The 23,617-nt window shown below is 41.3% G+C and overlaps 1 protein-coding gene across 4 annotated transcripts in view; it reads left to right on the forward strand.

Annotated features, from left to right (window-relative positions):
* Positions 1 to 23,617, forward strand: part of HECW1 (HECT, C2 and WW domain containing E3 ubiquitin protein ligase 1) — a 271,517-nt gene that overhangs the window by 117,442 nt on the left and 130,458 nt on the right. For all 4 annotated transcript variants that reach the window (XM_075083715.1, XM_075083717.1, XM_075083719.1 and 1 more), the window contains one exon: positions 21,260 to 21,354. In XM_075083715.1, coding sequence (XP_074939816.1) covers positions 21,260 to 21,354 — 95 coding nt within the window. The remainder of the gene's footprint in view (positions 1 to 21,259; positions 21,355 to 23,617) is intronic.

Raw genomic sequence — 23,617 nt, forward strand, 5'->3', positions numbered from 1 at the left:
CAGGCAACACTTGAACAGCAGATTTACCACACCAAAAAGTGATATGCCTACAGTGTGTTAGATTAGTCTGCTTAATTGCTAGATAAGATTTAAGGATGAAAGAATATATTATTTTAAAACAGAATACAAGTGCATTGTGAAGATTTTGCTTTACAACAACAAATTCTCCTTAGCATCTTAGGTATAGTAGCTAATGTTTATTTCTGACTTCTGAACCTCTGCAGCCTGTGTTAGCCTAGAGACCTCCAAGAGGTGCATTTTTCCTGTTTCTGTTGATAAAGGTGTTTGCCTGAGGAGGAATGAGCCAGCCCTGCTCCCTTCCAAAACACTAATTACTTTTTTTTGTTTGTTTATTTGTTTGTCACTGAGGCACCTTGTGGTTGTGGGTAGAGATGGATCTACTTCCTTCCCTCTGCTTGCCTAGGATTTCTTCATTTACGTATAAGTGATGTTCTGTAATTAGCATGCTTCTGGATTCAGGCTTTCGGGTGTTGTCCTGCTTACAGGATATTATGGTAAGCTTATGAGCTGCCTGTGAGGAATATTAATTCCACATAGGTAATAGATTCACCATTTTCTTTTCCCGTTGTGAACTGCACAAAGTATATGCATGGCAGGTCGCAAAAATGAGAAATAAATTTCAATACCAATATAGTTTGGCTTTATCCTTTCTTTTCTTCTTTTGCCTGACTCCTTAGATTTCGGAGAGCCCACTGTGTACCTTTTTTGTATTAAGGTGAAAATGTAAAAGAAAAGACAGGTAGTGACATTTTGGACTGTAGGGGCTCAGTTCAGAGGCAGCCATGGCAGAGTCATCTGTGGTGTTTAAGACAATGCTACTTCAGTTAGTTGTCTGTGTTGACTCTATGCCAGAAGTCATATCTCACCACCTCACTGTTTTTGGACTGACCATTTGATTGTTGGCCTTGTAATCAGTTGTCGTTGCTGGATTGCTTGCTCCAATTCTGGTAGTTTAGATCATCTCCAGGTGCTATTCCTAAAGGCCTCGGCATCTTACTAGGCTAGCTAATGTAAGCAAACATTTGGGGCTGAATCAGCTCTTGTTATCTAGAGACTTCAGATGTGTGAGTCTCAGCTGCGGGACCTTAACAGAAAGCCTCTGACTTGTGGTTTTTGTTTATGATGTTCTGGTGCAGAGGGACTTTTCATGTGGGTTCATGTTGCTTTTCCATTTGAATTTCTTTCTGACTTTTGAGGGAAAGGAAATGAAACAGCCAGGAGAAATATCAGCTGTGTTGATTTCCCTGACCAAAGAGTAGGTGGCAATTGAGCAGATCACCCAAGTTTCCCATGATTTCTACCTTACAAAGGCAGAGGATTCATAGGCAGAGTCAATGCAAACTAAAAGCTTAAAGCCTTATCCTGGAAACTCATGCCAGCTTTCAACCTTGTTGCGAAAGATGGTCCTTTTTCAAAAAGATTGACTAAATGTCTCAGTACTGTTTGTAAAGTCCTCCTTATACTTGGTCAATAGTAGAGCAGAGCTCTTACAGCTCTAGTGGCCTGTGCTGTGCATATTATACTACGCTGTCAGTGGTGGTTGTGTCTGGGGAAGGCATGGAGTTTAAGCCAGTGTTGGTGCATGTGAAGTGTGTCTTTTGACAGCTGTGAGCAGCCATCTGGAGGGGGCTTCCAGTTGCTCTCTAGAACATCTCTTTCAAAAGATCCCATCTCTAGTTGTATCAGAAACACTTAGCAATGCTCAAAACAGGGAGATGTGTGGCAGTGCATAAAAGTAATAATCTACACCGATGTCTTTCAGTGGGGTTTGAGCTACTTTGCATTATGTTGCAACCGGAACAGGATTAAGAAGGCCATAAATTAAATGGGAGAAGGCACTTGCTCTTGCAGAGCAGGTCTGTGGACAGCAGGATCCAAACTTCTCCAGAACTCAGAGACTGAAATCATGTTCCTGCTGCAGTCGAGAGAACCAGCTGTTAATTTAAACAGGTCAAGGATTTTACCCAGGAGTGTCAGAATTTGCTATTTAAAAATTATTAACTCCCTCCCTGGTATATATTCACCAAAAAGCATTAAAATCTGATATAATTCCCCTTTTCTCTTTGCACTTTCACAATAAGGAAAAGTAACTAAATAAATTGCTTCTGGGATGAAATTTTCTATGGTGGTTTAAGGCCAGTACATGGGTGTTTTGTGACTGAGCTGTGAAACCATGAAAACTGGGTTAATAATGAACCCCTTGACACAGCCTTAACAGTAGCACTGCTAGAAGGCACCCCTGTAATTACTGCTTCTTAACAAAGTGTGCTGAGCTTCTACGATGGATTAAAAATCTCATATTGTGCTTTCTTCTATTAGAAAATGACTCAGTGGAAACCTTTTAAATATATATAATACATGCAAAGATAAAGTCTGCCTCTCAACTAGCCCATTTAGGTTTTGTGCAGCTTGGAAAATAGAATCTGATTTTGCTTTAGCAGATCTATTTTCCTAAATTTCATAAATTTGTTGCATTTGAGATGCAGTGAAATGCTAAGTAATCCTTCTGTGAGATGCATAAATGATTTAGCTGACCTATGCATGTAATGTGCTGTGGAATATAAATCCGGTTGGTAGGGCACTTAGCAGAATTTTTTTTTTCTTTACCTGGCTATTTTCAAATAGAAAGATTTCAGGAGCTTTAGAAATATTTTGGAGAAAGGCAGCAGGACTGAGTGACGTGGATCTGAAATGAACAAATTCCAGCTGAGAAGACTATTTCTTTTGGAAGGAAAATGAGAAGAGGTAGGTGTGGTCTCTGGCTACTGAAAGCAGTGGGAGTTTTTCTGTTGGCTTTAACAAGATGAATCAGACTTTTGACAGCTGGTGTGGAAGAGGCATATAGTCTAGATGTTGGAAAATATTTAAAAGGATAAATTAAACACAAAATTTATAAGTAGTTTTTCCTGTGCTGTAGGCTAAAAGTTACTTAGTCCTTCAAAACACTTTCATTTTAGAAGCCACAGCTTGGCAAGGCTGACATAAAGATTCCTGCATGCTGGCTGCTGACTCAAAGTAGTATCTGCCAGCCCTCTCTGAGGCCGTGACAGTAACTTTATGGTAGATATATTCTCCAAACCAGCAAGGAGGTGGAAAAATGACCCATCAAAACTATAAAACAACACTGGAAATATATTTACCTCTTTTGGAGTTTTAGTGTGGCACTCAGCAGTTGGATGTCCACAACAGCATTATACAGGTGGACAACATACATGCACATGTGCTTTCTTTGACAGACCAAATTGAGATGGTAAAAACGCCCATCTTATGTTGGCTTTTTGCTAGGAGGTAAATTTGTGTGTCCTCTGAACCTGTTTGAGCCTTCAGATCTGGAATGTACATGTGCTAGTAAAGGATATGTGTTTGAAAAACAAGAGGCTGGGTATTTTGTGTGCATGAACTAGGACGGATCCATTAGTTTATGTGAGGTGGTATCAGCTCACAGCAGGTGAGAGTTCAAGTATTTGGTTTTCAGACTAGAAATTCCCAGAGGTAGCAGAGGAAAAAAAACCCCTACAAACCAATCTAGTGCAAACCCATCCTGGAATCATTCTCTCTTTTAGAACTGAAAAACTCAAACCAGTTTGACACCTTGTTCCTCTCCTGTGGTCTCAAAACTTCATTCATGTACCTGTTTGCCCTTTTGTTTTCAGCTCTCAATGCTGCCAAAAAAGTCATGTTTACTGGTGATAGTTAATAAGAAGGGCACCTGCAAAAAAACCCCTCACATTTGCAGTATTTTTTTACAACAGATTCTTTTTTGACCTGGTGAGTGAACTAAACCATGTTACCTGCAAATACTTTTGTATGACCTTCTTGGCATTGTGAGTTGTGTTTTAAAACATATAAGCTATAGAAATATAAAGAGTGGATGGGGGATGTCCTGGATGTGTTTTTGAGCATCTCAGCTAAAGAGACTGGTTTCAAGAGGCTATTACAGCTTCTGTAAGAAGGGGAAAATTACCCTGATGTTGGTGGAGCCCCACCAGAATATGTAAAGAAACTGTTTGGTTAATGCAGCTGCAGTACATTATGTAGAAAGGGCAGACAGAGTTTGTGTAGCAGTGTGCCTGTTATTGTTACCATCACATTAGTTGTACATGATGATTTGTATCCCAAAAGAGCTCTCCTTCCATAGTAGACAGCCCTTTCCCTTCATGTCGTGGCTATAGGCACCTACAGCCAGCCAGTTAGACCAGTAACTTTCAGTCTCACTTTCCATTCCTTCCTCTTCGTTTGTGATTGCTGGGCACGGTGCCAAATACAGTGCTTGTCTGAATGCCATGCTGGGATTTATAACACCAGGAGTAACAGGGTTACGGCGCAGGAGTTTTTTAAAGTACAAACCTGTCAGTGAGGTAAGGGAAAATAGGTGTAAGCTAGATCTGAACAAACAAATACTTTAGAAGAAATTTGAAATGTACTTTTCACTTTTAGTGTGACCTGACTGATTGCAGCTTAAGTAATAATTAGAGCTAAATCCTGTGATGACCTGCTCAGTCCAATCCCTTCAGGTCAGTAGAGAAGCATGCATGTAGTGCCTTACCTCTACAGAGGCAGATTGACCAGCTGCACCATATACCTGCTGGGAGTTTAACTGTTACTGAGCTGCTATGCTCCCAGATGCTAATACACTTGGTTAGGGCTCCTACTGAATGTCATCATAAGCATTGTTTTGCATAAGAGAATACTTTTCTCCTGTGGCTGAAGAACAACCCTGTTGTTATGAAAACTGGCGTATGGAAGGACTAGCAAACACTCATATTCCTCTCCCTTTTGGGATGGGTTGCCAGAAGTATAATTTTCTTCATCTTATAGTGGAGGAAATTAAGTCAGGAAAGAATGAAACTACTACAGTAAGGCAGTGGCAGAGGTTCAAACAGAACCCAGGTTTCCTGGTGTCGAAGCATTTCATGCGAATGGTCAGTGTGTTTCTGCCCAGAGATGGCAAAGCAGTGGCCCAGGTTCTGCAGGACACTTGAAGTCCTCACACTTGCCCCAGGTGCAGGAAGTTGACATCTGTCTTCCAGACAGCAGGGAAGAGACACAGCATTTTCCTTTTTCAATGTTGCCACATAGCTTGGGAGTATAGGAGGCATGAATGTGAGTGCCAAGATTAGGATTAAGTGTCATATTTTTATGTTTATAACTGGAAAATTAGGGGGGAACACATATATAACATACACTTAAGTATAAATTAGCAATAGTATGTTACAAATGCACAGGAGATTACAAGGTAATTTGCTCCAGAATCATCTTTTCTCCACTACTGCTTCCTTTTTTCACATGCCCCTTGCCTCTGCTTTTGACTTTTGTCTAGGTTCTCTGCAAGCTTATTTCTGAAAAATAATGTTTTAAAAATAGTCTAGGTTATCTGCAGTGCAGATTCTATAGTCATCCCACTGTGTGTTGTCACATAACAGCTGTTAGATCTTGCTCAGGCTATTGATGATTTGCATTAGGGTTTGCTTTTCACAGTGCAGCAAATCCTGTGGGAGTTAAGCGTGCTGCACTTGGAGACCTTAGCCTTTACTATAAAAAAATTAAAATAATGTTTCATGTCTGTCATCTATATGTGTGACTGCAACAGCTTCAGCTTGGACGGGCTTGAGCAAGCCGGGAGTTAGTGCTGTTGGGACAGCAGCTCTGAAGGCTTGCAAATGTCAGCCCGAGCCAACGAAGTGAATGTCTGCAGCTTGCACCATGGGTCCCAGCAGCATAGTTCAAAGGCAGAGAGAATGCACCAGCCACCTGGCAGACACCTTCAGATGGCAGAAATACTGGCATCTATATACAATTTTATAATCAACAGGAACTAACAGTGATTTGAAGACCATTTTTTACAATCTCCTAATGTACATCTTGATATATTTTGTGAGAGAATAAACCTTTCTCACTCTGCAGTATCTTGTCCAGGCTGCCGATGATTTTTTCTCCCCTTGCTTGTTTAAACATAGTAATTCCATTCCTTGTTATCCCAGTATATGTTACAAGATAGTAATTTTTAACCTGCACAAAGAGATTCATAGTAATTTTTTCCCCACAGTTCCATATTTTTATTGCACTTGAAAATAAATACACTCATCCAATGCTCTCGCCATTAGATTCACTGGTCTTTTTACAGTCAGGATATTTTATCTTGCCTTTCAACTTAATGTAACCCATTTGTAGCCCCTTCTTTTTACTGGTATCAAGTCAGATATTTTTGGAATTGCTGAGTTTTAAAAAGTCATGTTTCATTTTGTGATTACAGCAATTTTCCTCCCTAATTATTAGATTGCAAATAAATGGTGAAGAGAAATCGGTATTTTAGAAAAGAAAAAAAAAAAATCGCAATAGGAGATTGCAGAGGGAATTCTAAGGTGAGAAGTAATAACAGGTATAATACCTCTTTCTTACCAGCTTTTTGATCTTTTCCTTCTTGATAGCTTGTGCTTTGTTTTATAAATTCAGAGGGAAATTAACAATAGGCACCTAAGCAGCTGCACCTAATCAAAATGCCCTTGTAAATAGTTGTTTTCTGAATGGATTAGCAGCCACATACGGGCCACCTCAAGCCAAAATGTAAGAAATTCTTCACTGTAGAGGGGCTCGTCCAAATGCAACAAAGTTACCTGCTTTCTACTTCTACAGTCGAAATTGTAAAGTGAATCACAAAAGTGTCATAGTATGCTTCCTGTAGAAGATGACTTTGTGGGCAAGCTTCAGAAGACCAGCAGTGTTTAATGGGTCTGTCCTCGTCTTTGTAAAAGGGAGCAGAGAGGCTCAGTGCTGTGTTCCAACATCCCATATGGCTGTGAATCCAACTACAGTCAAAAGCAGAAGTCCATTTCATGCCTCCTGCTAAAAATGTAATTTTTCTAAGGAACAGGTTTTTCCTTCTTAGTAATCTTCAGAAAGCATCTAACAGAGCTGTAGATCTCAATGAGATGAACTCCAGCCTTAATTCTCATTCTTATGTAAATGTTCCTCAGTTGATTCTGATCCTGAGCCCTCCAGAGCCTCCCTCATGAGGCATGGGCAGCTTCTTTCTGTCCCTTTGAGATCTTGGGCAGAACTTGACATCACCTCTCGAGGCAGAACTACCTGTGAATTGCTTTCCTGAAAAGCAGTGTCACGTTCTGAGCCTTGTAGGACCAAGTCAACTGGCTTATACACAGCCTGTTACTGTGCACCGTCCATATGCTATCAGCAGCAATAGACAGGTGCTGGTGTTATCAATGGCATGCAAGTATATGAAAACATACCTAAAGCACAGTCACAATTCCTACAAAAGAAGTTGGATGCGCTACTTTCCCTTCACTGTCAGAGACCCGACCAGGTCTGAGGACAGAACGGTCCATACCATGTGTGAAAGAAGGTGCAGAGGCACTGCTGTGGGTGTCTCTCTCCCTGGAGCCAGCTGCAGTTCCTCCTCCCTTTTTTTGTCCCTCAAAGCGGAGGTAGTGGCAAATACACACAGCACTATGTAAAGTAGCTGTGATTTTGAAACTTGCAACGTGTGGGCCACAGTCAGTATGTGAGCTGGTATTGGAGTAGAAACCATGATAATGAGGCTGATCAGAGTGCGTGATACTGGGATACCCAGGGCAGTTTGTCATGTGTTGGCAATGGGCATCCAAGATCCTCTGATCTGCAGAGATTGCATGGTCACAGAGAAAGAGGAGACCTGAAAAAGGGCTGTGTGTCCCTGTGCGTCCCTGTGTTCCCAGCTAACCTGGGCTTTGAGTTTATTTTTCTTTTCCCAATCCTCACTGGAAAAAGTAAACACAGTCCCATCCCTGTTGAGCTTAGCAGCAGTATATGGGAATATACCCCTGGTGCAGCACTGTGTTTGCACAGCAGTCACGCTGACGAGGTTTTGCCAACCAGCAGCGTGGCTCACAAGTCTCTGCAAGAACCAAAGGACGTGAGCACACTTTCTATGCCTGTGATTTCTCAGCAAATGGAAGACAGGTAGGCCCTGCTTTTGTAAAGCAAAGCATTTATAAGACTAAAAGGAGAGGAGAGGAAAGAAGCCATACCTTGGCAGCATAGCTGGCATGCAGCTTTTTTTTCAAGGCTTATGGTTCTGAATTAGTTATGAATGCTTTGGATGTGTAAACAAGAAAATGGATCTGTGTTGTGAAGACACAGAACTCTCTTTTCCTCGTTTAATTAATGCTCACAAGACCTACCCAGGTAAGTCTTTGGAATACTAAGAAAAGACCTCAAAGAACACTGTTTTTCAGAACAACTGAACTTTGGGGAATTTTGGTTGTTGGGTAATTACAATGCAAGGCTGTTCGTCACACACTTGTATTTAATAATGTAACAAGTATTTAGTGATAAAAATGCATATTGTTTAACTGCTGTTCATTTCCTTTCCACAAAGAAGGAGAAAGTAATGTGGTAAAAACCAAAATGTTTGCAAGATGCTAATGTGAATCCAGGAACCAATGTGCCAAAGATCTCAATCTCTGCTGCAGCATTATGTTGTGACTGGCTTTTGCCTTCCTTAGAGTTATGGTGCCAAAACACAGGTGCAACTGTCGTCATTTTCTCCTCACACTGTGTAGGCCTGTTAGGTGCCTTGCAAATAAAACCAAATAATCCTGGGGTGAAGGGAGAGGTGCATGCCTTTCCTTGGGTTGCTCCCTTGTACATTTTCCTTGCCTTTAATGCCACTGCCTGGAATACAGGTATTCTAGCTTTTGCAAATGATTCTGTTCTAAAATTGTCTGCAAATAGCTCTGCTCTGTGGTAGAGTCAGGAAAGCCAAGGGTTTAAATTGTCATACTTGCCATCGCATTCTTGGTACCTGTAACCTATTACCAGTTGCCTAAGAGAGTACCACGACATCTCTTCTTAGTCTCCTGTGAGCTCTTACTTCGGCCTAAAGTAGTGTTTTCATGTCTTCTTTTACTTGTATTAGGGTGTTCATACTATGATAGCAATGAACAGTCTTTGTTGTATGATAACATGATGTGTAATTCTCTTAATAACTCAAGATTAGTTTTTTAATTTGATGGATAGAAATAGCAGCAACAAAAAATAATGTGCTTAGTGTAGTGGGTAACTGAAGCAATTTTAGCACTAGGAAGCTACTTCTATAAGCATTTTGAATTTTCATTCAGCCATGTTCTGAAATTGACCATTTCTTGCTTTGTTGTCATGGAAATATTAGGCTAAAAATACCTTTAGATATGCAGTAGAGACAAGGAATGTGTGCGTACTGATTCTGAAGAATGATAAATGTATTAAAAAAGAAAAGCAGTACTTTTTATAGTTTGTGAGTAATAGTGCTAAGCTCTTGCTTCTCTCTTACATCCAAGTGCAAAGGATTTCTTCTTGGTAATATTCACATCTTGATGCCCAAGGACTTAATTGCAACACTCACTTTGTGTACTGCATGACACATGCTTGACTGACTGTAATAGCTCCCCATCAGAGTGAACACTGTGAGTTTTAATATTGCATGGTCTGGCTGCTAAACACAAAGAAACTATTGTTGTAAAGCATTCTTATAGTGACTGAAGCGAGCTTTGAACTTGAAAATGTGCATAGATAGGGCTTCTGACTGGAAGTCTACAGTGTGCCAAGAGAAAGGACATAACGTGTAAGAGGAGCTGGGGGAATGGTGAAGTCTGTCGTGGCTGGTTTTGGCATTAACCTCTCCAAAGGAAACTTTCTTGAGGAAAAATTGAAAGACTGGCTCAAGGGAATGTTCTGTTTCTAATGTGAAATTCAGTTATGCTTATCAGATGTGCAGTTAAAGACCATCTCAAGAAGTGCTTTAGCAGGTGTCTTAAATTAAACTGCTACTAATATAAAAGAAAACATTAATCCTCCCTAATCTCAGTACTGGGCTGGGTTTGGAGTTGCAAGGTGTCCTTTTTCATGCTGTCCTCTCCCTTCACACAGCGGGCACCAGGTAAAGTTATGGCTTACACCTTCCTAAATACTCATTGTCATTGATCATTGATCATATTCATTGATCATATGGCTGATGTAATTTTCTACCTCTGTAAATCCAAAGCAATGCCTGGTCTACCCGTGTTTTGAGATCAAGGGGAATAAAAACATGTTGCAATGTAGAGGGCTATGTTTAACACACTTGGCTTCTGAAGTTCATGTGTTACCTCTTGCTCAAGGCTGTGCCTGAAGGCATAATCCAATCATATGTATTTAATTAAGACTTCAAACTACTGTTACCCTGATAAAGGCAAGGAGCTGATGCTTCATAGGCATCTGCCCTAGGAGACACTTAACTTGAGGAAGACATAATACCTGGAAGCCTAAAGGATATATTGTGACAGGGGCAGCTGAGAAGATCTTGCTTCATACCCTCAGTAAGTTTGCAGATAACACCAAATTGGGCGGGACTGTCGATCTGCTTAAGGGTAGGAAGGCTGTGCAGAGGGATCTGGACAGGCTGGATTGATGGGCCGAGGCCAATTGTATGAGGTTTAACAAGGCCAAGTGCCGGGTCCTGCACTTGGGTCACAACAACCCCATGCAACGCTACAGGCTTGGGGAGGAGTGGCTGGAGAGCTGCCTGGAGGAAAAGGACCTGGGGGTGTTGGTTGGCAGCCACCTGAACATGAGCCGGCAGTGTGCTCAGGTGGCCAAGAAGGCCAACGGCATCCTGGCTTGTATCAGGAACTGTGTGGCCAGCAGGAGTAGGGAAGTGATCGTGCCCCTGTACTCGGCACTGGTGAGGCCGTACCTCGAATACTGTGTTCGGTTTTGGGCCCTTCAGTACAAGAGGGACATTGAGGAGACAATGCTGGAGTGTGTCCAGGGAAGGGCAATGATGCTGGTGAAGGGTCTAGAGAACAAGTCTTCTGAGGAGCAGCTGAAGGAGCTGGGGTTGTTCAGTCTGGAGAAGAGGAGGCTGAGGGGAGACCTTATCGCTCTCTACGCCTACCTGAAAGGAGGTTGTAGTGAGGTGGGTGTTGGTCTCTTCTCCCAAATTACTGGTGATGGGATGAGAGGAAATGGTTTCAAGCTGCATCAGGGGAGGTTTAGATTGGATATTAGGAAAAATGTCTTTACTGAAAGAGTGGTCAGGCATTGGAACAGGCTGCCCAGAGAGGTGGTGGGGTCACCATCCCTGGAGTTGTTAAAAAAATGTGTAGATGTGTCGCTTCAGGACATGGCTTAGGAGGCATGGGGGTGTTGGACTGATGATTGGGCTTGATGATCTTAGAGGTCTTTTCCAACCTTAATGATTCTATGTGGGACAACCCAGTGGCTGTACATCACAGTAAAGAGAGGAGAGGAGTCCCCAGCTCTGTCCGTCCCTCCTCTGTTGTGGAGCTGTGAGCTATTATATAGTTTTGAGTTTATACCCTTCTCTGTCATCTCTCAGTCTTCTTCACAGTGGCTCTCTTGACACTCAGAACAAAGCTCAGGGGTGTCAGTGTTTCTGTATATTTATTTTCTATCTGTTTATGTTGTGGTTTAATACATATTGGTGTAACTGAGAACACAGTTAGGCACTATATTTCCAGTTCATATTCTTTTCCTGAATATTGTTAGTGATACTAAGGTAGCTAAGGAGACATGAATACAGTGAAACAGATGGCTTTCTGCATGTGAAGCAAGGCTCATTTCCAGTGTACTGGAAGGGTAGATATTTTTTTCTCTACTATTCAATTTTGATAAAGAGCTGTCAAGACCATTGTAACCAAGATGATGAGCCATTTTAAAACAGAAATGTTATTTTAAAACTGAGTCTGATGTAATTGTTGCATTTCAGAAGTTACTTTAGATCATCTCCCTCATAAATAGATTAACCATGTGTTTGATTTTGCCTGCAATGTTGTTTTTCATGCAATGTGTGTGAGTGCTTAGGATCAGAGAGCAAACTTTAGGCATGGTTTCCAGTTATTACAGACTCAACTGTCACACAGTTAAAAATGCTTTGATGATTGCAAGTTTTTCTCAAATAAATTGCTCACTTGCTAGTGCTTGTGGTGAAAAACTCATTGTTAAGCTGATTTACATAAAAACATTATATGCCTGTAGGCTCTGGAATTTCATTAAAGTCTCAGTCTTATTGCAGCCCTTAGAATTTGCTGTTTGCAATGACTAAAATGTCTCTCTCAAACAGCTTTTCCTTCTCCTGCTGAGAGACAGGTAAGTTGTTAAACCCCCCCACCCCCCATTCCCAACTCTTATTCACTCAGATTGGTGCCTATCAGTCCTTTCTTTAGAGAAGTCCATAAAGGCGGAGCAGATAGATATAGAACTGTTGAGTTTCACTGTAAGTAAATAGATAAAATTCTCACCTGATCTGGGCTGATTCCCACTGTCTTTATGAATATGGAACAAATAGTTCTGCTAGTTTCAATGGGATGAGAGATGACTCAGTGCCATGAATGGTAAGGCTGAGTCCTTCTTTTCTTTTCCCCCTCTTCCATCTCACATTTTGGAAGATAATTTTAGGAGGAAATTATTATTTTCAAGGATGTGAACTGTCTAAGCAAATGAAATTTCAATTTCATTACTTATGTTATACAATAAAACTTAAAAAGTGGGTAACAGTCAGAGAATATGCCCTAGTCCAAACTGCAGGTTCTCTACCTAGCTACACAAGGGCTAAACCACCTTTTTATTAAAGACATTTAGCATCTTTAGCTACTGGCTGGGCAGTGGCATTCTTCCACTGACCTTTCCTGTGGTGGGTATCTGTAGAAGATTTGCCTTGCTCTACTCTGCCTCGACTCTAGTTGTTGATCTAAACATCAGACTTCCTGGGCACTTTGGTACAGACCCTTGCCCATGATGAACTGGACTTTCACAAGGGCCACTCGATGTCCGTAGGTTTTAATGTGTTCCAACCCCTGCCTGTCTGGACAGAATTTGAGCTAATAGACTGACCATAAATCCCATTGCCATCTCCCCGTGGTTGCCTACTTGGGAGCTTGAATGCAAGTCCCCCAGTACATGCATGGTGTTCCCAGTATAAAGGCAGCTGGCAGTGCTCATCTGTCCCAGCAAGACTGAAACAGTATTCTGCTACCTGCTCTTCCAAAATTCTTCTCTAACTCAAGCCTATGGCCACCACAAATCACAGGTATTTTTTTTTCTTCACCATTTTCCTGTTTTTGTCCCGGCTTCTCTTTCCTCACCCCATGCTCCTAATCCCCACAGCTGCCTTCATCTCTTCCTTCAAAAGGGGCAAATTGGAAGTGGGTTCGTATTCTCCTCTTCCATGCCACTTGGCACAATGGGGAGATATCCAGGGATACAGTTCTCCTGTTCCCGGGAGAGGCACCCCGGCATGGCACAGCCAGGAAGAGCTTAGATCTGTACTGCAGAAAAATCCTGTCTTAGTGCCAGTCTGGAACACACTCAGCACAGATAGGATTTCCTGGGCATTGAGGCGGTAAAATCAAGGGTGTCTCAAATGAGCATATCAAACTGAATTTTTTGAAGAGGCTTATAAGTGAGCTGAATTTTAATGTACTTTACAGGAACAGCAAAAGATATATGCTTAGTATAGTGACTTTTGCACCATATTAACATGGGGAGTAAAAGGAAGGGTCTTCAGAAATCTTTAGTGGGTAAACCCTCATGGTTTTCCCTTACCCACACAGCTACAGATTCCTGGATGAAATTTTATTGCTGTGCATCGTCTGTAGATCTGAGGCGGACATCCAACACACAATATTTTATTCCAAATGTATGTATATTTGAAAATGTATAAGCAACCGAAAACAAGGTTTATAATGAAAAATGTCAAGCAACTTTGGTAATCAACAATGCTAGGTGTCCTGCTTGTATGGAGAAATATAAACAAATGCTGGAAATGAATGTATAAGCACACATCCATTCCAACTGCGAGCAATCTTTAGTAATGAGTCTTGCCACTAGGACAGTTTTTACGAGGGTAGCACATGAGCAACAGCCTAATGAAATTAGATCTATATGTTCTTCCTGTACAGCAGTTTACAGAGCCACTTTGTTGTATCTCTAATGTAATTAGAAACTCCCAGATAGCTTTATTTTCCTAGGGTAAAAATGGTGTGATTTTGTCTGTCTTATGCTCAGGAGTCTCACATGAAAAATTTCTGAATAATGCTAATTAATCACAGTGCATACATGGGTAAGCAGATGAATGTCACTTCATATGAACAGCATAGTAATAGAGGTGGGTTACACAAAGCTAGGCCCAAAATCCATGTAGTATGGAGCATGCAACACTGAGGCTCAAACAAGTGAAACTAGGGCAGAGGAGGCTAGCCCACTGACTGTGAGAATTTGTTCCTACCCGTTAGTTATTAGTGTACTAATTTGCTGTATTGCCTTGTGGTGGTTGGAGGCAGGTAGCTGCTGAATCAAATTATCAAGCAAAGGAAACAAAAGTGATAGTCAATAGCAAAGAGTATCCACAGATCACAAATAACAACAGAACAAAGAATCAATGACATAATAAGTGATAACCATCAGCTCTCCTGTTATAAAGGAGGTAACTCCAGCCCTGGATGTGCAGTCCTTGTGAAGCAATAGCAGTCTGTGACAACACCATCTGATAATGAAATAAAATTACTAAAATCATCTAATCTGTTCTTCAAATATCCGTTACAAATACTGAAATGCATTATTTATTGTTGCAGAGTAAAGGTTATTTGACTGTTATAACTGTGCATTTCTGCACCTTGACAAGTTTGGATTTTTTGCTTAAATTTAATCTTGTTTAGAACTTTTCTGGGTGTTGTACTGTTTGGTTTGTGCTTGAAATAATTGATATGTACTGGTTAGCCTTAATTCTGTCCCCAGGTGCCTTTTCCTTTCTTGCCTGGAAGCATTCTAATAATCTGAAAGGTGAGATCTTAAAATCTCACATCTCGCAGTTTCTCACCAGTCTTTCAACAGTCTGTTCACATGTGTTTGTGCACATTTTAGAGCAGGGCAGGGAAAAAGTAATCAGAAAATCGGAGGAAATTCTGCAACTGGGGTTAAAGAAACATGCCTGTTTAGGCCTCATTTGGTTTTAAAACATTAGCTGTCTAAAAACTGAGGTGCCTTATGGAAAACTGTAGGTGCGGTTGTGATACTAAACAAATACTGTGAGTAGATGCATTTTACATCTTAAGGAAATACACAGTCCATAGCTGGCTGAGTAGCAGAGCAGCTTGATGGCTGTAGTGTCACCATTGGATATTGGACAGGCAATTCCTGGAACAGGCAGTTTTTTCTGATTACAGCACAAGAAGTAAGAGCCATTGTTTGCATGGAGCAGCAGCACGCATACACGATGAAAATAAACGGCACCATGTATTGATGCTATAAGTACAAATTAGATCTGCCAGTAACAACCTTACCTTTTATCTTTGTTCTGTGCCTTCTTTGCTGACAGGGCAGGTATAGTATTGGGTGAAACTACCTAAATTTATCTAAAAACCGTTGATGCTTAGAGAAAGGCTCACCCTGGAGCACTGGGTTTCGGCTCTTTGGGTTGTACAGTTTTCCTGCTATCTACACATCCAGCAGGATTCAAAAGCAGGTGATGGGTGCTGGAGGCAGCTGCAGGTAGAGATGGTGGTCAGGCATGAGAGGTGGACAGGACATTGCCTTGCACACTGGGTTTCACAGGTAGCTGCAGATGCAGAGGGCACTTCTTTCCTCATTATTCTTCAGGTTTGACTTTCTTACTCTCTCCCTCTCTGCCTTTCCTTGCCTTCTTTCTTTTTCCCTGCTTTTTTCTAATTTAGTCTCATTTAGACAGTCCTAGTCTTTCCCCCCTCTCCCCGTCCCACTCTCTCTGCACAGTGATTCCCTTCTAATCTCAGTCCTCTCCTTCCCTCAATTTCCACATCAGTGCCGTTGCTTACTCAATTTGAGTGCTGCAACACCTCATATAAACTGTCGTTAATCTCTTTCTGTTTTGGCTTCCCACTGTAATTCCTTGTCCAATTTTTTTTTTCATATGCCTCTCCCAGTTTCCCCATTGTATTCAATCAGTTCTCCCCTCCACTGACTCCTTATTGATACCTTCTTTCTCTGCTTCCAGAGGTCACTATGGCTACTTTAATTCAAGATGGTCCCATAGCAATACGATTCTAGCACAGTATCCTATGTTTGTGTATTCCACTTGTGGGTCTTCTCTAGGGAGAACATGGACTTGTGATTTAATTGCCTCGTGCTCTAATTTGGTTCACTTCGTTTCCACCCACTTACCAAAGGCAGCTACCTTTTCATTACTGATTTTTGACACTTCTCATTTTTATGCACAATGTTTGCCCAAAAGAGCAACAGCTCTTTTAGTAATAAAAGAAATAACTGAATTGATCACAAAAGACTCAGTTTTTAAGATGGGCATTACTTCCCTGAGAGGTTGTTCAGTGCTGAGAAATGCTTAGCTAATACCCAGTCACCTCAACTATTTAACTGAAACAAAAAGTGTCATGGGAGTAAATCACAACTAGATTGTGGAAGTGCCTCAGGTGCATCACACACTCGCATCAAACGCCAACTGATGCTTCTTGCACCCCCCAAAGAATATAATTTAGTCTTTCCTTGAAATACCCATTAGAATGGTTGGGTTTGGTTTTTTGAGGGGGTGGGGGTGGGGGTGGTGGTGTTCGGGGGTTGGTTGTTTGTTTGTTTTTAGTTTAACAAGGCAAACTGCTTAATGAAAGCTAAGCCTGAGACCAGACTAGCCTTAGTAAGTGTGAAGCAGAGGACTTTAAGAGCAAGTGACCTTTTGAGGAGAGATTTGGGGCAATTTTGACAACTCTGAAGGAATGAGGAAGATCAGTAGGAATGGAAGTATTTTACAGGGAAGGGTTATCAAATAAACCAACAGGAGCGATAACACAGACAGAAAAGAAGAATGGGTGGATGATGGAAACTAGGACACCTCTTAGAGGATTTCAACCTTCAATACCTACAGCTGAACTTCATCAGCAGACCCTACTAGATTTTATCTTCTCTCACTTCAGTTTAGTAAGGAGGTAGGGTTTTTCAAGGGCTTGGGTGGTTGTGGAGGCAGTATAGAATATTGCCAAGAAGAGTAATGTTCAGCTGGTAAATTAATTTTCCAGTTAATTTGCAAAACTGATTTGGTAATTGAGATAACTTGGGGCTTTGATAGAGAAACAATTTTCTGCAGACTGGATTTTTTTCTTGTGAGAGGGGTGAAGCTCTGTTGCAGAGTTGCTTTCTGGCAAAACTCAAACTTCTCAGAGTTTTCCTCTGAACAAGGAGTGGTCTCTCTGTTGTCCGGGGATGGGCTACATCCTGGCTCCTCTCCCTTCCCTGTGTGCATCCCTCCTATGGGGACCGCAGAGGTGCTTGCAGGCTGTGGTGCAAGGAGCAAAATTGAATCACCTCTCCTGTTGCCTGGCTCTGATTACCCTGCCTTGCCTTGCCTTGCCTTGGGGGGCTTGCTTTCAGGCAGCTGTGTTTTCTGCACCCGTGATGGTTACAGCAGTGGGTCTGAACACACAACTGGGAACTGTCTTGTTTATATCAATGCAGTGGAAGGCTGTAACACAGGCATGGTATAATGGAGATACTGAGCGTGGTGTAAAGGGAATACAATGCTGTTTTGTTCTTGATCCGTGAAAATTGCTGAGTAGTTTGGTAATTGTCATGGGCACAAATATTTCTGAGCATCTTTGGACATCTCAGCTCTGGAAGATTTACCAGTCTAACTGCCATTTATGCTAATTGAAAGGAGAATTTAACCTCATTACTTCCTGACTTTAACATCATAACTTCATTACCTGATCCAGTGAGCTGCTACTCATAATTACTGAGATGAAAATAACAATGGCACATATTTATTTATAACTGGTGATTAACTAGGCAACACCTACTCCTGACCTGTGCGCTGTGCCATGTAGCTAGGGCAGCAGGACAGAGTTAAATGGTCTCCTTTATTCCACAACAAGCTCATCTACAAGGCTACAATGCAAACAGCCCTTATAAATACATATTACATATGAATGCCAACTGGATAATAGGTTAATAAATATCACTGCCTTATCTATACAGTGCTTTCTGTTCCTCTGCAGAGGCAGTGGTACCAAGCCAGTGAACCTCTGCGTTTCTTTTCGAAATGTCTTAGAGGTGATTCAGGAATACAAGAACAATCTTCAGGCGGATTAAAATGTTAGGACTCTATTGAAGTGAAAAACATGGCACCAATGATGTTATTTGGAAAGAATGGCTCCTAGTCAAAAAGAGCCCAGCTAGGGTGTAAGTGCCATTTTTGCACATAAGGATACCTTATGTAATTCTGCAAGCTTTATACTTGTTAAAGTCTTATCTGTCTGTTGACAATAGCCATTTTCCTAATATTTTCAAGCTGAAAAAGATCTGGGAAAAAGGGGGAGAGGGGGAATCAAGAAAAAAGAAAATGCTGTTCCCCTGATGTTTCTGGAGCAATTTCTTAAGCTGGGAAGGCCCCATAAGACCTTTTGCTATCAGATCTGCTCTCTGAATGAAACCTTTGACATTCATTAATCACCACCTCAAATACTGCATGATGAATGGCTCTACATCTGCCACTGTTTTGAGTTGGGTTTGACACCTGCATCTCTCTGGGTTGCCTTCATATCAGTTTGCGTCTGTATGTGGGTGCTTCATTGAAAATTAAATTAGAAATAGTAGTTGTGTGAGACTGAGAGAAATCTTCAATACCCACATGGTTCTTCCCAACTACATATTCAATCATCTTAGTAATCCTTTGTCCTTGAAAGCAATACTAATATCCAGAATACCTACATAAGGATATGCTCCTTCCTTTTCTGTTCTCTCTGTCTAATACTCTTAGTTTAATTGATTCTTTTAAGCCATAGTTTCCCAATGTATGTGGTAACTGATTTCCTTCTGTCAACCTACAGCGAGGTTTCCTGCTGTGAGGTCTGAAGGTTGTCATACAGGCTAGTAGCTGGAGTTATATTTTATTAACTACATGAGTTAATAAAAATTAAAAAAAAAAAAAAAAGTTTCTCTTTATTCTAGCTCTCAATGTTCCATGCAAACTGTAGCAAAAATCTCAGGAGAGGAAAATTAAGATTTGAATAATTGGTGAGAACTGCATGTTTTAGCTATTGTGGTATCATCAGCTTTTGCTGTGTTCTCAGTGAGGAAATGAGTTAGCTGCTGAGCTGTTAAAAGTCCTGTTGAGAAAATTGCAATGTGAAAATTCAATCTGGACTTGCAGTTTTTCAGTCCCACAGGTTCATCCAGCTTTTTGCTGCCAAAAGGAAACAACTTCTGCTCCCAGGTGCAACAACAGGGTCTCTTGCTCAGCTGCACTGACATCTCAAGTAATTCTCTTGAATTTGCAGAAGTTTGTTTGGGGCATAGATGCAAATTAAACCCCAGGATGGGCAACAAAGATCTCTGTGGAGGTGCTGAAGGACTTGGAGACTGTTCCACTTCTTGTAGAGTGCTGTGTAGTAAAAAGGACACATGTACGCATCTGTGCCTATAGTGGGAGAGGTGTGTGTTTTCACTGTGTGAGCAGAAATGTGCACCTGGTTGCCTGATGAAGAATGAGCTGTGGGAATGGAAAATATGGTGGCAGATTAACTGCGCTGGCACAGCGCTTCTCTGCCTGTCCCTGCTGCCTCCTCAGGGAGGAGTGCTCAGAGGCCACCTGGAAATGAGAAGCGCTCAAACTACTTGGGAACATAAGCTCTTTGGTTTTCATTTCCTAAGTCACATTTGAAAATTGGGAAGGCTTTACATTCCTAAAACTATTTTGTCTTTCAAAAAACAAATCAGGATTTATTTTTCCTCCTGTATATCTGTATGTGTCAGGGTAAGCAATTCAGGCCTGCAGTTTTGAGGGTCTCCACTGCTTTTCATGTCCCCACATTTTGCTTCCACCAGGGGCACTGCAGAGTTGTTTTTTTGGATCTACCAAATGGCACATCACAACACCATAATCTATGGCCAAGGTCCCAGCTCTTAACGTTGCATAATCTTCTGTCATAGCTGCACTACTTTCGCTTATTTTGTTACTGGTATTAAAAGAGCAATGCAATTTGTACGTTAAAAGATTGGCATGTCTGTATTATTTTTTACATAGGCACTGTAGTTACAGTGAGTGGTGTTGTGGCTCTGGAGGCAAAGGTTGGTGCTTTCCCTGGGCATCAGCAGCAGCTGCAAAGCAAGGTGTTATGGAAAAACTTGATTATGAGAAGTACTTTCAAGTATATTATGGAGCAGCTGAAAAGTTCCATGCCATTATCCAGTTAGAACTGCAAGATGTGAATGCAGCTTTTATTTAAGCATGCATTTTTCAGATCCCACAAACATGCCTGTTACATACATATGGTGCATACCTGCTGTGTCCTGGCCGCATGTAGGCAAATATCAACCCAGTTCACATGCCAGTTTACTATGGAAGAAAACTCCTGCCTGCAGGATGTGCTCCAGCAAGTCACCAGGTCCAGGCAAGTGAGTGAGTGGGGTTATGATGCATATTAGCAACTTTTATCCATTTGGAGTTACAGACCAACAGAGAATGTCTCCTTCTTGCAGCAGACAAGAAGGTGGGTCATAAGAGAATCATTGATCAAGAAGCTGATTTCACTACTTCTGTGCCTTGATACGGTTATTCAAATGGGTTTCCCTCACTTAATACATTTGTCTGAATATCAATGCATGTGGGAAAAAGCAGCACTGTGACTCCAAAATCATGGTCTTGCTTGTGTTCCTCACCTAAACCAAATCTTTGGAAGTCAGTGGAAATACACTAAGATGGAGTCTCGTGGTACCATGCTGTTTCTGAAAAATGTTTAAATGCAGTAACTGTCATAGTGGTTAATCTGTCTAGCTACATCCTTGCCCTGACAAAGGCCAGAACAAATTGGTTCAGTGAAACCTGTCAGTGAGCAACTATGCAATCTTGTCCTAAGGACAAGGTTTCTCACTTTCTCTGCACATTAGTGTTTGGTGTGTCTGATCAGGGAGGGTTCCTCCGTCCCTACTTTCTTCTTATGAGTATAGATAAAGGATGCTGATCAGGTACTCTAAGGTCTGTCTGTCATAACTGCTGCTCAAAAGAGCATGGGGTTTTAACTGTTTTAAGTTGCAGGAACTGAACTCTAAATTTCACTCTGGCAAAGGGGAGGATTGGAGGCAGGAGGTATTCTGTTGTGCCAACCAACCCGGAACAAACCACGTGCAATTTAATTGCTTGCCAGCCTCATGCCTGTGAGCTGCAACCAATTATTCAGCTTCTTCCTGGCAGTTATTCTAATCTAAAATAATTCTCTTTTTTTAGCTGAAACAAAGATCTGCTTCAAATACTACCATGGCGTGAGTGGGGCGCTACGAGCCACAACTCCGAGTGTCACAGTGAAAAATAATGCAGCTCCCGTAAGTTATGCTGGCCTTTTATTTTTCACGTTTGTTCCCTGCTGTCACTATGCTATGTCTTGCTTTCACTGCTGGCTTTATATACTTTTATATGACAACTGAACATAATATTTGCTCTTCAGTGCATTGTGGTACAGAGAAATGGGTAGTCTTTCAGTTAAGATGTGGGCTTGTATGCCAAGGGAATGTAGATTCAGCTTTCAATCTGTCACAAATACCTTCTCTGATCTGGAGAAAGTCCCATGTCCTAGCTGTATCCCATTCTGTAAAGTTATCTTCTCTGGGCTGAGTGTTGCGAGACTTAGGTGATACCTCTGGAGGATTTGGGATTCTTGGGCTGTAAATACAACAGATGTCCAGAAAAGGAGTAAGATTTTCCTGCTTTAAGGTGCTTTTACTCAAAATCGAGGCATGAGCATTTTCATGGCCGTACTTCTAAGTTCCAGGAAAAGCTATGCTGTGACATGCTCCGTCAGTGGTAAGAAGTGGGCATTTGGGTCCTGATCCATCAAAGTACTGAGGATCATTTTTGACAGACCGAGGCTTCATTGACAGCAATTTTGGTTTGCTAGAGCTTAGCAAGCTCTGGGGCTCAAATGGCTCTAAAAAGCTATATATCTTGCATGGTTTTGGAAAATTTGGTCGCCCTGAGAGTGAGATACTTTTTAGAAGCCTGCAGGGGAACTTGACCTCCAGGCCTTGCTGACAGAGTTTCATTGCCCGCTAGGCTCATATTGGCAGAGATCTGCATGAGCTGAGGAGTTTTAGTCCAACCAGCATTAGAAAAAGACTAGCTCAGATGTTGTTTAATCTGGAAGATGGGTTCAAGAAAGGTCTGTCTTAGCTGTGGGTGTATGCAGGTTTCAGTGGACATCACTGAAGCTTAAATTTTGAAAGTTTGGGTTTGGGGTGGGGGGGTTGGTGTTTGTTTTTTTTAACAGTTGATACTTCTAAAACCACTGAAAAGTCTCACATGCTGTGTTGATGGTGTCTGGTTGTACCAGGGCCAGGAAGGATTTTTTTTTCACCCTTAACAGATACAGAGACTTTTGATGGTTTTTCTTTGCCTTGTTTTGATGTGCACAATAGCTGCAAACTGGATGCTAGGTAGGGCCTGATGGTGTGTCTTTTAAGAATAAAAGGGATTCATGTCTTGATAAGCCCTTCTTACACGCTCACGGTGAATTCATTTGACAGTTTGGAAGCCTGGAGAGTTTCTTTCACGTGTCTTCAGAGTAACATTATGATGTGGCCTTGGATATGTTCATTTTGTGGGATGCTGAAAGGTTTTTTTTTAAGCCTGTAGTGAGTGGTGTCTTGTTGACTCAGGACTTACTGTTCATTTCCTGGTTATCATCAATTTGTGGAGACAATCTGTGCATTGATTTAGTCCCAGTCTTCTCTGAAAGGTAAGCCAAGGCAATAAATACTAGTAGGCTGACAGATAAGAATAATCTTTCTTCACAATTCATATCCATGTCGTAGACCTGAGTTTGAACCAGTTAAGCAAATTTTTCAGGTCTAGTGTGGAAGGGTTACTCTATCATTATTAAGTATCAACAGTATACTTTAACTTAATAGAAGAATGTATGAGGACCTGTGCCTTTGTGATATGCAAATATGTAATCCCTCCAAGTTGTTTGGTTGAGGCCTTTACATATATACGTATATATATGAGGAAATAAAGTGCCTTAAGCAGCCATTCGCTTTCAGCTGAGCAGGACTCACGTTTAAAAGAAAGTCCTCTTTGTGCAGTATTCATGGTCTTCATAGAGATCAGATGAGAAAAAGAAACACCTATTATGACCTTCGGCTGAGTATACTGTACATGGATGAAAAATAAAATATAATAAAAAGTGGTATCAGATAACAGTTTTCAGTTTGAGGGCCAAACCAATGTCCTTGGAAATAGCAGTCTCTTCATATCATCTATTTTTTCCTGCCTTTCTGGGTTACAGAATAGTCTGTGTGGCTTTGGCAGTTTCTTTTGCAGACCATGGAGGCCAGCAGTGTTGTAGGTGCAGCATCAATGTCTCTGTTGTCTTCTCTTAATTATTCGCTGCGTGACAGAAATATTTGGTGCATTGTAAGGCAAGTACTAAGCAGTGAAGACAACAAAAGCAAAGGAATAGCAACAAAGGTTATGCAATATAAACCTGGATGGACCCCTCTGTAAGAGTGCAAGAGGAAAAAAATGGTGAAGATTTAAAAATTTCTTTAGAGTTTAGAGAAAAATAATGGACTGTTTCTTGCATATGTGAAG

This window comes from Phalacrocorax aristotelis, chromosome 2 (genome assembly GCF_949628215.1).
Source record: "Phalacrocorax aristotelis chromosome 2, bGulAri2.1, whole genome shotgun sequence".
Taxonomy (NCBI): domain Eukaryota; kingdom Metazoa; phylum Chordata; class Aves; order Suliformes; family Phalacrocoracidae; genus Phalacrocorax; species Phalacrocorax aristotelis.